This window comes from Sturnira hondurensis, unplaced genomic scaffold (genome assembly GCF_014824575.4).
Source record: "Sturnira hondurensis isolate 20B ecotype Veracruz unplaced genomic scaffold, ASM1482457v3 Scaffold0013190, whole genome shotgun sequence".
Lineage (NCBI taxonomy): Eukaryota > Metazoa > Chordata > Mammalia > Chiroptera > Phyllostomidae > Sturnira > Sturnira hondurensis.
This window is the reverse complement of record NW_028085821.1, coordinates 625,431-641,681: the sequence shown is the minus strand read 5'-3', so window position 1 is coordinate 641,681 and position 16,251 is coordinate 625,431. Positions and strand designations below refer to the sequence as shown.

General features: G+C 41.0%; 1 protein-coding gene across 3 annotated transcripts in view; it reads right to left on the bottom strand.

Annotated features, from left to right (window-relative positions):
- Nucleotides 1-1,182: 1,182 nt before the first annotated feature.
- TMEM117 (transmembrane protein 117) overlaps nucleotides 1,183-16,251 on the bottom strand; it is a 402,837-nt gene continuing 387,768 nt past the window's right edge. For all 3 annotated transcript variants that reach the window (XM_037061077.1, XM_037061079.1, XM_037061080.1), the window contains 2 exons: nucleotides 14,229-14,358; nucleotides 1,183-2,838 (listed from right to left, as the gene is read on the bottom strand). In XM_037061077.1, coding sequence (XP_036916972.1) covers nucleotides 2,192-2,838; nucleotides 14,229-14,358 — 777 coding nt within the window. In that variant the 3' untranslated portion in view covers nucleotides 1,183-2,191. The remainder of the gene's footprint in view (nucleotides 2,839-14,228; nucleotides 14,359-16,251) is intronic.

Below are 16,251 nucleotides of genomic sequence, written 5' to 3'. Positions count from 1 at the left end.
ATACATAGATAGTGCTCTAAGAGTCTAAGGTTTCTTTTTTCCTACCTTACTTCTGCTAATTAATTCCCCCATTAGAACATTTTTTTCTTAATACCTACATAAATATTCTCAAATAATATATTTTTAAAGCATCTACTATATTAAGATTTTATTTTTCACTTTTATCATCTTTAAGTAAACTTTTAAGTCAATTTATTGGGTGGCATGGGTTAATAAGATGCTATAGGTTTCAAGTGTATGTTTTGGTGACACATCATCTGTGTGTTGCGCGGTGTGCCCACATCCCGGAGTCGAATCTTCTGTCACCTCGTACCTGATTCCCTTTACCTTTCACAACCCCTCTCACCTCCACCCCCCCCAGCAACCAGCACATTATCTGTGTCTGTGAGTTTTTGTTTGTTTTTCTTATTTGTTTATAAAGACTCCATGTTGGTAATAAACACACACTTTCTAAATCAATTTCCTTCTTCACTTGACAGGACAATGACTTCCAAAATAAATAAAATATTGTCCTGGGTGGTATTATTTTCTTGTCCCAGAGGCAGAAGTGGAATGCTCTCTATTTGATACGGCCAATATCACCACGTGTCAGTGACAATATGGACGTTTCTTTGGACAGTACAGTCAACGCTTTACGGCAGGGAGCTTGATCTCTGCATTTTCGGTGCCAGAGATATATATGGTTCTAAGTAGCACCATGCACGGCTTTTAAAGGCAGAAGGAACAGCAGGTGCATGGTTCCAATCTGCTTAGTAAACAATTGTATAAAGATGTTTATAAAAGCTGGCTTTCAAGTGACAGATGAATGCATCGTTGTATAATGCATGCTACATCTAACATGCTGCAAGCTTAAAAGCAGATAGATCAAAACCACAGAGATTTAAAAAATCATAAAGACAAAATATAGCTATGTCAGTATGTGGAAGGAAAATAATTTTGCCTTAAAAGCAATCTTCCCCAACTCCCTCAAGGAACATGTTACCACAATCTCTGGAACAAAATTAAAGGCAAGCTGGGAGTGTTTCATTTCTTAACTTATGTAGCATGGAGTTTAGAAAAAATGGGGTAGTTTTAAACTAAGATACCATTGAATTCCTCTGTTATAAACAAAAAATAACATCACATAATTACTGATATATAATTTTCTTATTTATTATTGTGAAATGTGTAATTCTTAAAAAAAAAAACCACACACACAAAACAAGCCACTGAACAGTCTCTCATGCATGATCTTCTCTACCTCATAGGATCCCACTGCGTCCTGTGCTCAGGGTGGCACATGTTTTCCAGTTTCCACTGTCCAGAGCCATATGTACAGAAAGATGTGCAAATAATGTAGATGGTAGGCTGTGCCCCGCCCCCCCACATGCTTGAAACTTCAGTTCCTTGGTTTTCTAGGGCTTAGTGTAAATGCCAATAAGTTCCAGCATTCACCCAACTGTGCCTCTTAAACTTTGTTCCCAATGGTGAAGGGCAGGATTTTTAATCAAGTGGCAATTTATCTTTAATTAGGAAAACATAATTAAGTATTATCATCTCACGGCAATTACTTGTTGGAGAAAGTCCCATTTCACGAGCAGTGACCCATGCTGGATGATCGTTTTCCTGTCGGGGAATTTTGCATCTGTATTTGTGTTTGGCAGACAGCCACTAAAAACTCAAAGGTTATCACCAGGTGTCTCTGCAGTCCCGCTACCAAAGTCACCAACTCTGCTGCTGAGACCAAGAGATCCTTCCTGAGCCACACCAAGACTACATTTGTTTCCTGGTCAGACACCAACTACAGGTCAAAATAATTGTATACCCAAAACCCCCAGGTGAAGTAGATTAGAGAACTGCTCCACACTTCATTTCTGGTACAGTTAAAAACAGTTTAATGTCTCAAGGCACCACTATGGTTGAACATCAGATACACAGGTAACCAGCTAATCGACTACGCTGTAAAGTCAGTAAATAGCTTGTGCAATTGTGAAAAGCAATCTCTAGGGGGCTGTTAGATATACAGTAGGCACGTGTATCATAATACAAATAGAAAACAATGAGTTCTAGAAAAAGCATGTTGAGCACCGTTGTGGCATTGTTTGTATTTCTCTACCTAACACAAAGTAAACCTTACATTTACAAAAGGAAAGACAAACTTCTTAAAGTTACACTCAGGGTGGCTTTTTGTGCTATCTCCAAGTAAATGAGTCTAGTTCGTGGGTGTACTTATGGAAGTCGTTGGACCAGGGCCAGCTTCTGTTGTGCTGGTAGGCTCGTTCAGGTGTGAGTTCAAGTTTTCCGATGTTAGATGGGAGGACTTGTAGACAATCTCGTTGAAGTCGGACCTGATGCAAACCAAAGGAGGGTCATTCAAAGGGTCTTCCACTGAGGCCTGGGTGTTTTCTCGAGTGATGCCCATGTCTTTGCTATGTTCCGATGGGGATTTTCTTTTCATCCGAGTGTAAGTCTTGTCTTGATTCTCCATGCCTTGCTCATTTTTCAAAAACCGTCCAAAGAACCAAATGAAGAATCCAAACCACACAAATGCTATCAAACTTGGCACAAAAGCCAGACACTTGACATCAAGGCTAGCCCCTGTGAACCTGCTGTGTAAGAACATGTCTCCCTCAACATATGTTTTATTTGTCTGAGGGTTAGTGTGATTGGACCTCCATTCCCAGGATAGCTTGGTTCTGTTCAAATCTTTTAAACTTTCTGAGTCTTTCACTGTATATATCTTCTGCCCTGGGCCAATATACTGTCCATACTCATGAGGCTTATAAAAGATCTGGTTCTTCCACATATTAAGATCCAAAATCAAGACGAGAAAGATAATTCCATAGTTAAACCATTTACCTGCATTAAAAAGAAATACTGCATGTTAGTCAAAGACCCATAAAACTGCAATAAGGTCTTCTCCAATAAAATGTAGATAACGGTATAATAGTATGAATTGCTAATGTTTTGGACCTGCCAACAATTAATTTTTTGAGAGTTCTATGCTGCCATTAAGGGAAAATTGGCAAAGGGAATTTCCTAAATGGATTCTAAGCATATGAAAATGTAACTGTAGTCCCCCAGCCAGTAATTTATGGCATGTACGTTAACCAGATTAAGTCTCCTTGTCTTATAGGCTCCATAACTATATTCAAATTTGGGCCCATGTAGGTTATTATCCTCACACCATTTCAATTAATGTTCAAAAACAAAGATCTAATAAAATTCTTAGAAAAGCCCAATGTATAATTCAACATCTCTTACAGTTTTATAATTACGTCTGGGCAGGAAATGAATCGTTTTGCAATGGAAGCACAGCAGCATATCAGTTGGAATAGCATTGCTGTTTATAGGTGACCTGTTGATTGAACCATTAGTTGATGTGATTTGGATCAATAATCCTTGAGCATTCATCTCAAGACTTTAAAAATAATTGCACTGAGTTCTCATTGAACAGAATGCATTTATCAGACATATAAATATAACCAAAGCTAATGAACTGTTTTTAGAAAACACATTTGAAGAGACAATAACTACTATGATGTTTTTGTAGTATTTCCAATTTTTTATAAGCATTATAGTCTTTAGAGTAATATTATTTAGTGATATCTTTAAATCTATAAATGGAAAATGTGGGAAAGTTTTCAATGAATTGTACATTCTATTGTAATTGTTACTATAATCATCACTTATTGTAAGTTTTACAGTAACAAGCTTATCACAATAAAATAGAAACACCCCCCTCACAGATTTGCTGTAGCAAATTAGGTGACATTTGTAACAGGATCTAGAGGCTTTGGCTATAATGATTATATGCATTGTGTCAAAACTATTTTATTTTGTATTAGAAGGTATAACTATTGGCCTTGGCTGGTATAGCTCAACGGATTGAGTGCGGGCCTGTGAACCACACGATCGAGGTTTGATTCCCAGTCAGGGCACATGCCTGGGTTGACCATACACTGATATTTCTCTCCTTCCCTTCCCCTCTAAAGATAAATAAATAAAATAAAATAAAGAAGATATAACTATTGAATATTATTAAGTTACTACTTTACATGATGATGGGACAGGAGAGAGATAGGATCTTGGGCAAATGTATTAAACCAAGAATAATAAAAGTGTATTTTGCAATATGTGCCCTAACAGAATATATAGCCATATAAAAAGATAATTTTGTAAGGAGTTTAGGAAAGCATTTTATCATCCTCATTGCACATGTTCAAATTCCTATTATATGCAAGGTTGAAGGGTTTTAATCCTGGCTCTGTTTAAATTCTCTAAACCCCAATTTCCTTACATGCAGAAAATAATAGTACTTATGAAAGCTGCTAGCATTTTTCATGAGATTATTAAATGCTAAGCACAGTGCCTGGTATAATAGGAATTCAGTAATTATTACTATTATCATCAAAGCTTTGGCTAAGCCATGATAATGTCTTCATTTGCATGGGAAGGTACAATTTTTCTCTAGGAAGAGAGTTTATGTAAACTATATGAAGGGAAATTATAACTCTGCCTGTTTTGAAATTATTCAACTGTATAGAGTATATAACACTTATAATGGGAGCTCCTGCCTGAATGATTTATTTTGCACGCCTAAACTAGAAAGTGAGTTGGAACACTGAAAATGTTTCCGGATACGATGAGACATTTATAACTCCTGGCACTGTGAAGTTCAAACCACTCCTGCCCTTCTAGATCTTCAAAACAAAAACTGGTTCTTACTAAGAATCAACCAGAAAACAAATGAAGAAAGCTAAGCCCAGTAAAATGCAATCAGGTGCAAAGGTGAGCATCATTACCCAACATTTATTGTGCTCATAATAGACACTGCATAGGATGCCTTAGGAAATGCTGCAGATATATGATTCTGCCTCCCAGGGAGGAACCCATCAGCTAGTTGGGAAACAGGACAGAGATATCAACAGATAAATAGTAATAAGAGGCCACATTTGAGAGCTGCCCAAAGAGTGAGCAAACCATAAATGCTTAAGATATGCAGGAATTGGAATAAAAGCTGAGGGCTCATTTCTGTAGAAAGGATTTTGAATAAAAGTAGTAATTCATGTGGTCCTTGAAAAAAAAGCAGGACAGGGAGCAGTTTAGAAAGGGTTGCATTTCTTTTAGTTTGTTTTTATTATGCTGCAGATAGAATGGCAAACAGAAAACCATCAGGTGATGTGGAATAAAGAGGCTGAGGGGAGAGAGAAGAAAAAGTATGAAGAATATTTTAAGAAAAAAAAGGGAGGAGATGAGTGAGTGACAGGCGAAATGAAAGAGTTCAGAGATTTTTCATCCATTGTTCAGGAGGCACTGGTATGTAGCAAGTTGAGAGAGGTGTTTTGGGTGCTTCTCTGTTGTAGGAGATTTGTACTGATTCTCTTGCTGAGAGTTCTATGTGTTATAAAGCCAGATTGCTGAGAGTTCTATGTGTTATAAAGCCAGACTGAATGGCATGAGGCGGGTGGAGGTCCTTGAACTTGTATGCCTGACCATCACCTTCTTGACTCACAAAGGGCCCTGAGAGAGACTTGTACCCTCTTAGGTCATTTTTATGAACTCATGAATAGGGTGATCCTCCATAAAACGTTCCCTGTTTCTATGGTAATAGGGTATCAGAAACTAAAGACAGCAGGTAGCAGCAGAGAATCAGGGAAAAGAAAGGAAAGTCCATGGAGCTTGGAGAAGGGTGCTTTCCTGAGGTGGGGAAAAGATGGTCAGTGAATGTTTATAGACAAAGGAAGGGCAAAAATCCAAGGATAAAGATGGAACTATGACCACACTAAGAAGAAACTCTGAAGACAGGAGGTGTTTTTTCCCCTACTTTAAAATTACATTTCTACCATCTAAGATGAAAGCTAGCAGGTCAGTATGACCACTAAACTTGGACAGTAAAGACTCACTTTCTGTTATTGCTCATGTGACCTGGAGTGAGGACATTTAGAAGGGATTGGGGGGGAGCTTGACACAAGTTAATGGACATCATCTCACTGTTCCGACACATCTTCACCCCTTGGGAAGAAGCGGTGCTCTGGTGACAAAAGCCACAGTCTGGAAATCAGCAGATGAAGATTCTGTTCTAATACTGAACTTGAATAACACAACCTTGGGTAACCTGGGTAAGCTCTGCAGACCTCAGTAATTTTATTTCCAAATTGAGGACACTGACCCAGATGCCTTCCAGTTTTGTTTTGTCCTCTTCCCCCAAATCCTCCTACTTACTAGCTCTGTGAATTCAATTTTTTTACTCTGTGAAATGGAGAATAATAGCAATGTAACAGCATCAAAGGATTATTGTGAGGATAAATGTGAAGCTATATTTGAAGTTCCCTGAAATATACTGTTTGCCAAAATGTGGGGTCATATTATTTCTGCAGTTTCTTTGCTTCCCTTCAGTTACCATGGGATCTTGGTGACAGAATAGAGGGATCAGTTCAGATAAAACAGAATGAATGCTGTGCACTGACATTAATGGGTAGATATCACGATGCAGTGTTCTAAGAGGACTCAGTGTGTAGCTATATGGAAATACGCTTTGTGAGTCGCCGCATTTAATATGTTACAAACCTTTAGCCATTCGTAATGGTTCTACAGGTTGCTGTAGTGTTGCTCCTGAGAAAAGGTCTTGTCTATACACATTTTGAGGTCCAGGAACAGGGGATAGTACCCGCCCCGCCCCCCCACCACACACACACACAACCAAGGGGCCATATGGAGACGGGAAAAGTGCAGGGGGCAGAGAGGAGATGGAGGCAGAATCCCTCCTGATATCGCATTTCCTTATTTTACTCTACGGCTCTGGCACTGTCCTGCCCGGCCCTGTCTTAGCCAATCAGCCAAAATGCGAAGCTGCTGGAAGTTTAGGAGAAGTAGCTCTTCTTACTTTTTGTTTGTTTCATACCACTTGACATAACTTCTGGTCCATTCATCCATTTGTACCAAGGAAAGAAAGACGTTCATCTTAATCACCTTTCCTTATATTTTTCTATACCATGTTTTGTTACCTTGGTAATGCTCTTTCCTCTTTAAAAAAGTTACTTTTGCCCTATGAGATGTAGCAAACCAGAAGGCAAAATCAGATGGGACAACCCAACCTCAGTGTCCTTGACTGTAAGGCGAGGGGATTGAGCTATACAACCCTACGGCATCTTCCTCCCGAAGAGTCTCCTTGATGAGTCTGTGAAAGAAACACAGCCTAACCATTAATGTTTTATGATGGGCCAGGAAATCTTGCCATTAGAGCAAAATAATGGAATACACAATTTCCAAATAGAGGAAGCTTGCCTTAAGAACAAAAGATTGTATATTCTGAAAAACACTGTTTACCATAGAAAATAAATTTGAGTCCCTGAAATATCCTATATGGAAAGGATATAAGAGACAAAAAGGAAAAAATAGAACATGCTTCTATTTCATTTTCCCATGTGTGTTCTTGTGGATGTACAATCAGCCATAATAAAAGGTTCATCATGTGAGAGATACTGCCTTTCCCCCGTTGTCTTAACGACATAGCATAATGTAACGCAGCAAGGAGGTAGGGTGAAAATCCATACATTATTTCTATTAATCTCCTTGTTGAAATATCTCACTGTCTCCTCTAATGAGAAATCACCACATGGTGTTGGTGGGATTACCTCTTCCTTGGATTCTGTGCTTTTAATGAATCTTACTGATTGTCAAAAATGGTATTATAATGGTAAAATTATAATTTAATCTTTTTACTTTGTGGCAGCAAGGAGAATCCTTGGCTAGTTCGTTTTAAAAGAATTCTTCATTAACTATCACCCTCACTTACCACAGGGAATGACAACAATTTGGAGGAAAGTGTTATTTTTGCAACTAAGAAAAGGCTATAAAGGGCTGATATTTCCACCACATAACAAGATGTTCAGGATTCAAATAGGCCATCATAATATTTTTTAAAAACTCTTTTGCTCAGTAGTTCCCAGTCGGCACTGGGATTGCACTGTGGCATAAGCAGGTGCACACACCCAGTGGATGCTGCCCTGGGCCAGGCGCCGACACCCAGAGCAGACATGAGCGCGATATAGTCACGTCCCACAAAGCCATTTAGTGTCCATTGTGGGACAGCAGGAAACCCTGGCCTTGAAGATGAGTCTCAGAGAATTAAAGAAATAACAGTTTCCACTAAGAGGCTGCTTGGCCATGTTCAGTGTCCTTTCATTCCACACACGAGCAGGGACAACAGGGCTCACTGAGGGGGCCTCTCCTTGTCCCTCTGTAGGAAACTGATGGACATCCAGAAACCACCCAAAGTGCCTGGGCCAGGAGGGAACCAGTTAGTAAATGGAAGATATTTGCTAAATAATTTATGAATTAATAAGAGTTAGCTGACTTAGTAAAATAGCTTCTTAAGACTTAAAAAGCCAATGAGTAGAGCTTCTCAAAATGCTTCTCTTGTCACGGTTGCTTCCTAAGTGGTAGACTGTTCTTTCAGGACATAATCCAATATGGCAAGTAGAGGCAGAAACTTGGGACGGTCAAAGAGAAAGGAAGGGCCCTGTGTTTGTACTGGAGATTATACTGAAGATTCTTGAGACTGGGAGCTATGTCGTGTTCATTTTCCTATCCCTAGATCCTGGCTTGTGTTTAGATGCATGTTAAGTCAGAAATGTCTATTAACAAGTAAATTTAAAATAAGGAGTCAAAAATACTACCATGAGTGAATTCTATCCTTTGAATCAAATACATGTCATGATGATCTGGCAAATTTCAGGACACTGCTCAAATCTCATGTAATCTAGAAATTGGGCAAATAACATATTTATGTATTAACTATATCAAGTTCTTGCTCTGAGTGTGGAGACTGTTTCTGAGGAGCACATGAGCTTAGAATAAGCACTCTCACATATACATAAATGAGGACAGGACACCTCGGTTTGGGCAGATCAGCTCAGGGGCAGCAAGGACTCCTGGGCCAGGGCAGAGCAACTGTGCCTGGAAGAAGATGAATTTGGGGCGAACAATATGAATTGCTGCCTTATGGAGAAGTAAACAGAGTTTATTCTTAGAGCTGTATAAACGTGTTGAAAATGGAATTTGCTTCTGGAAAAATTTAGAAAACTTCCCAACTGAGAGAACAGCAAGAGGTCTTTGCGTGCTCTGGGTAAATTCGTGATCTTGGGGGACTATTCTGGGGAACAGGATGCATCGTATTTCCCTCTAACAAGTCCCTGGCTGATTCTGTCAGACAGAATACTCTGCTGGATGGACCACTGTCCTGCCCTCCCCAGCACGTCCCACGATCTGACTGACACAGGAGAGATCTTTAAAAAATAATCTCTGGGAACTCATCTGCCAGAAACCACGCACCTTTGGAAATAAAAGAGGGGTTTTGTTCATTGCTTTCTGCATTCTCACCATTGTAAAGAGCCTGTGCCCTCACATTGGTCAGGGGACAGAAATGGAACACAGACACTACACAGGCTTGTTTACTCCAACATTTTCCATTTTTGCCGAAAGGGTTCCCAGGGGCATCGTCGTGCCAACAGTGAAATGCACTCCTCGCAGAGGCACAGGCCTTCCTTCTGGCCTTTCCCCCATCCCCCTCCTAATTTACTCAGATGATAGCCACCAATGGGGCACTTCCTTTGTCTGGCTGGGATGACAGATGGCAGCGCTTCCGCTGGGATTGGAATTAATAGGACTCAGAGGAGCTTCCGAGATTGGAGAGAGAGGCCATTGCTCTCTCTCCTCCAGAGACAATACACCACATTTTGAATCTGCCTTGCACTCACCTTATAGGTAACAGGGAAGAGGGCGGAGGAGGGAATTATAGAGTTGCATTTTTAGCATTTACCTTAGGATTGGGTTAAAAAGCACTGATGTGACCTGATCACTGACCATTTATCCCCTTTGTTAGTGAAGTCAACATTCCCAGAAAAAAAATATTTTAACACACCCTTAGAGATGATTTTATTTTTATCAGATGGAGCCCAGCTTATAAAATGGAAGCTCATACACACTACAACGAACCATCTGTCAAGGGGGATCCAGATGAGCTAAACAGAGGCAACAATTCAAGTTATTTCTGACACACATAAATAAAACTGGCTTGGAATCGGTATCAAAAAATACACAAGCCCTTAATGCTTTGAAAATGTCGATGGGAACCCCTCCGTGTCAGAGAACCTTCTCTACCCAGAGCACGTCACTGGGGGAGAGCTCTCTTCCACCTCTGTCCTCCTTCCTGAGGACTCAGAGCAGTGACGGGAGAGGACTCAGAATACTGGACCAACAATACGAGTGCCCTCTCTTGTCTAATCATTTTTTTAATTAAATAGAAAACACAAACATTGGATGGGTCAATGGAAAAGCTCTTGGTAAAGATAGCGAGAATTTGAGTGCTTCCTACATGGCAGACAGTGTCTTAAGTGCCTTGTTCGTGCTAATTAAATTCTCACAGCACCCAAGGGGTAAGTATCAGAATGGTCCCCATTTAACAGATGAGAAAAGTGAGCCTCTAAGAGGCTAAGGAGCTTGGCAAGGGTCATGCCACCTGTCAGTAGCAGAGCTGGAGCCTAGGTACCAAACCTTGACATTCCATCGCCCCAACGTGCACTGAATGCCCTTGTATGTCGCAGAGCAATGGTGGCTGAGGCCAGGGTAGAGGCATTCTTGCCCCTTAGAGAACCCTAGCAGTCCTTGTTCAGCCTCTTCTGGTGCAGAACAAACACATAAGAGAAAGCAAAATACCCCTATGTGGAGGTCCACAGAATCCCCTCCTACTCCTGGCTCCAGTTTCTTCTGTGATCCCCCAGACCTTTCCCAGGTGTGCTCTGCTTTGAGGCCTCCTGTACTGGCCCCAGCTCCAAATGTCCCTGCTTCTGGTGGGCCTCTCCCATATGCCTTTCTCACCGGCCACTCCGTTTCCACTGAACTTGCATTCTGATCCTTGGCCTTTGTTTTAGGAGTTGTAAATGAAGAGATATTAAAGCTGAGGAGACAAAACCAATCCATTCATTTTTCTGGAGTGCCTACATATCTACCTTTGTCATAACACCCTCATCTTTGGCTTCAAAATCATCTGAGACCCTGAAAACAAGACCATGCAGTTGGGGGCCATCCTGGACACCAGTGCCACACAGACTGCCTGCTGTGTGAGCCTGTGCAGCCTGGCCTGCCAGCCCTTCAACTTAGGAGGCTTCGGGGCGGAGGAGAATGAGCTGGGAGGCCTGGGTCTGGCACCGTGTGTCATGAAATCAGCCTGTCTGGAGGGGCCCAGCCATTCAGCCTGGCAGTGTCTGCACCTTAGCATATTTATTTTACAAGTAAGGCCTGACCAATTTTTTTCAAAAAAGGAAAACAGCTGAGATGAGAGGAATTCCAAGGACAGAAAACGTTTCTCAGCAGCAGTGTTTGTCAGTGTGTCCCCTGACACCCTACATAAGCATCCCTTGGGGTACTTGAGAGAACAGGAGGTCCCAGGCTCCAGCACATACCTCAGGCATCCAACTCTGGGTGTTCTCCATGTGATTCCCAGACACCTGAAGTTTGACAACCACGGATACACAGGGTTTCATGCTTAATCATCCCAGGGATGATACCACATTTACTTATCAAGAAAAGCATTGAAGTCTCCCTATAAGAAGCAGCTCTTGGATAAGCTAATCAAGTTGGCGTTGACAGTGCACTTGGAAAGTTGTGGGCTAATGATGGAGGATACTGAAGTACAACATGGAGCACTGTGCTGTGGAAATTTTACTTAGGTTTGCCCAGAAGCAATGATTTTACAAGGGCAGACAGAGTAAAAGGCCTTTATAGGAGATGATACTCCGGAGCAGCCTCAGCCACCTCTTCAGCCAATTACGGGAACAAAGACGGTGACAAAAACAAGAGGGGGGCCGGATACGTCTTTCTTCAGCCTCCAAACCTATCACCTGTGTTCCCAGAAAATTTTATCATAGATGGATCTGGGAAGACACCTGATCATCTGACCACAAAGTGCATTTAAACTGTTTATGGTGAATCCCTTTACCCCCAAACCCATATGTACCCTATTTTATTTTTAACTTAAAGTGCAGAATCCTCAAAAGCTTTCCTGGCAGGTCCAGGCACCCAGACATTTGCACTCACGGCCTGACTCAGGGAGACAGTCTGACCTCAACTCAGATGGAAAACTTCCCAAAGATCAGCAGCACATAGGGAGGCTTCTCCGGAGCCCCACTGCCTGGTCTGGGCCCAGACCTGACCTACGGGGTGGGAACCATGAGGAATGGGGCCCAACAATCTGTATATTTATGAAGTTCCCTAGGTGATATGATGATCAGCATAATTTGGCAAAGCCCTGCACAAAAGCCTTAACCATAATACAGTTCCACCTTCTGGCAAACTTTATTTACATGCAGGCTCCATTAAGGTTTTACAAAATAATACTTGGCGGGATGAAGGTTTAAGTTCAGAGGCACAGGAGTCTCTAACTCAAAGCTAATGAATGACTCTAAAGTTTCAGGGGGCCTCTGTATGCATGGTCCCCTTCCAAGGCCTTCAGTATAATTTTCAATCATTCTTCTGTATTCATATTTTCAAATAGAGCGTTTCACATGGTGCACACTTTGATTGCCACAGAACTTGAACCTGCCCCATCTATAAACCATAGCATATCTGACACAAAGCCATGTAAAACGGTCCCAGATTAATTATTTTCCATAGCTTGATTTTTTTCCTGATCAATGGTTTCTCTGAATTTCCCCACCCTCTTTTTAAACCTGATATTCTGCACGCAAGCAGTATATTTTTAACAGGGATTCTGATAGCCAGAGACAATATTAGTGTTGTGATGGCCCAGGACAGAGCTGATAGCAGGAACAGATGGTCCGGGCACAAGCCCACCCAAAGGGCCGGGAAGGTGCCATGTGCATGATCGCAGTTTTAGAAGTCCAAGAGAGTGGCACGCTGCGGAGATCAAGTGGGGACTCGGAAACCACATTATGTGACCTGAACTCAAATTGATGGATTTACCCAGTGAATTTAATAGATGGGCCTCATTCATTCTGAGCAGGAAAATAAACCTGCTGCATCTTCCCTATTCATGAGCTCATTCTCCAATTTAGGAAGGTCGCTTCATCCTGAAAGCAGAAAACAGCCTTCACGTTGAGACGCAAGGTTTTTTTGCAGTACTTGGATATTCACGTTCTCTGTGTTCAGACTATTTTTATTCACCAGCACAGATGGTGGAGTAAGCACAGATTTCTTCAGCAGTTTTTATTGTAGCAGGTGTGGACTCCTTGGCCATTTTCCTTGAAACACACGCATTGGCTACCTGCATTTGAACAGCTTGGAAACTAATGCCACGCTTCACTGGGTCATTCAGCTGTCTGCTTCTGCTTATAAAGAAAAAAGGCACAAACCGTAAACGTAGCCTTTTTTTTAGATGAGAATGACTTCGATGTCATGAAAGTATGTCATAATAAATCCTATTGGAGGTATTTCAAAAGCAGGACACCTCTGGAGACGAAATAACCTGAGGAGCCACAAGAGAATCACTTGAGACAAACATAAGCTTGGCCAGAGAAAGAGGATTTTGCTTCTTCCATTGAGAAGCGGCCCAACTCCCTAAAGGCATAGGGTCTGAAGGGAGCTTGAGGATACCGCTGTTTCGATCCCCAGCACACATAAAGAACAAAGCATAAAGACTGTTTGGGTGGGAAAAAATGACCAAGCTCTATGTTGTGAAAAGGAGAGCCACCAATGAACAAAAGCAAGGTGGGTGCAGCGGGAATGGGGCTAACTCTATACTCCCTAGGGCACAGAGTGAGTCAACTGTCCACTCTGAGATCTGCCCTCCCCTCCGATAATCCTGTGCTAAGCACTAGGACTGACACCAGACGTGGCCACCCCTCTGGGGCCTACATTTCTCCCCTCTCCTTGACTCTGCGTGGGGCTGTCTGACCAGTTACTGCCAACGGAATGTGAGTGAAGTTGACCTGTTTCTTTCCCAAGCCAAGATGGTTAAGAAAGAGGTGAGCCTTTTCAATCATTTCCCCCATTCTCATTACTCCCAACTGCCTGCTGGATGTTGAAGTGGAAATGGTTAAAGCTACCAACTGGGTCAGTCCCCGAGCGGTAGCCTGGAGCCCCAGCCCTCCGGGAACCACCTTGTCCTATTATGGAAATAAGAAATAAAACTATATGTACGTACACCTCTAAAATGTTACCGTTCGCTTTTAAGAGCAGCTAGCACTGCCCTAAGTAGGAGACAAATCCTGTTTCAAGTTGCAACATACCTGTTATGTGAATGTGATATTCCTCCTTGAAGATCTTCTGGAAGAAAGGGATCTTGAACTGCATGTGAGGTGTGTGCAACCCAGGGAGGTTTACATCAACATCCCCCATGAAATGCGGGAATTCCCAGTCCTATCGGAGAAAATCAACATAGAAACACACTTGTGATCGGTCTTGTACCTAAGCAGCAACATACCCCCCAAATGGACTTTTTGTAAGTATTTTTTAAAAAATCATTTCAATGCCACCAGCTGTTGGGCATCCGTTTCATTCTGTGATGGTTATTTTATGTATATTAGGCAGTGGTATGCACTCAAAATCAAAATTAAATTATAACTTATATCCTGAGCTCTCCTCTTTACTGTGGTAATAAGCAACCAACACGTAATTGATTTTCATCTATACTTGTTTTCCTCTTTCTTCCGAAGAACTGATTTTAAATTTTTATAAGAAGGAAGTAATCCATATTTTATATACATGGAATAATTTTTGTTCCACTACTTAAAAAATATATAAACCCTATTCCAGCATGTTTTGCGTGAGAAGACAAAGTAAAAAGATATGATTCACTTAACCAAATTCCTCAGTTTACTTCAAGGGATTTTTAGGAACCACTGGCAGTAACTACATGAAAAATGTAGTTATTTTGGAACTAATGGGAAAATGCCAAAGATCCCTGTCCCACTCTCTTTCAATTCAGCATCTATTACAGACACACAATGGAGGGCCGAACCTGCTAGCAAATGATTCAAAGAGTGAATTAATTCCCCAATTGCCATTCGTTATCTCCTTGTTGTGTAGGCAAAACCAGGTGGGATGGTCTCCCTCTCACAAGAAAGGGAAACAGGTGCAAATGAGGCGTCGCACCTGCTGCTGGGTTTTGGAGAGAGGCACCAAATTAAGGTTTATAAGCAGCATGTGAACAAAGAATGTGCTAAATTATCAGTTCATTAAATTACCAGTTGTACCGTTAGTGAATATTTTAAAGAACTTAAATATGAAAAAATAATAAACAAAATACTAAAGATTTCCAATATCCACTATCGCAACATAAAAAAGTTAAATTTTTCTAAGATTTCTATATATGCAGCTGGTAGAGGGGGTGCTACTAATGAACCGCCAGAGCGTGTTGGGGGTTTTCGTGTCCCCTCCACTCCCCTCTTTGCTATGAATTCTTATTAAGGGAAAACGGGCCTTGGAGAAAGGCAAATACACAAGAAAGCTTTGAATGTCTATTAATATCTTGATCTATGAACCACTTCAAGCCACTAATAAGAAATATGCAAGAAGCAAAATGAACTGAGGCAACATCATCCCTTTCTATTAGTATCTATGCAAATATCTTGCTGGTCTCACCTCTCCTTACTTTTCAGACATTAGCAGCAAATAGGCATGTAATTTGGGAAATTCAGAAAACCCAAAGCTTTAGAGCTTTTCGATCTGAAATATTAGTATAAAATGCATTGTTTATAATATTTGGGAACCTTTGCATTTTATTAAAGTGCATCTGATACTATCTTGTTCTTTCTGTGTTACTTGCAACACTCCTGCAAAGAGAATTGAAATTGAATATGGCCTTTTGATAAATATACCTGACATCTCTCATAAAAAATTATGCTCGGCAAATAAAGAGACTGATAAGCAAAGTGTCTTTCAGTAGCCCTAGACAAATAACACAAAGCATTATCAGTAGAACAACAGTCCCTTTAGTTTGAAAGTAATCTCTAGAGATTTCTAGTAGACTGGGATCAAAACATCATTCACCAAAAATATAGTTCCTTAGTTATTTCCCGCCTGTACTTTGAGATAGAACGACGAATTAAGGAAATAGAGGTTAGAGTAAAAAGGAGATAAATTCTTGCTCTTTCTATGGAATATGGCATTATCTGTTTTTGTTTTTTTTAAGAGATCAGGGCAGGGAGTTTGGAGAAAAGTGTGAGAGAAGTAGTCGGTGACATTTGATTTAAGAAACTTTAAAAAGCATGAATAAAAACGATGATACGTGCATTGTCTTAGATTTGGCCC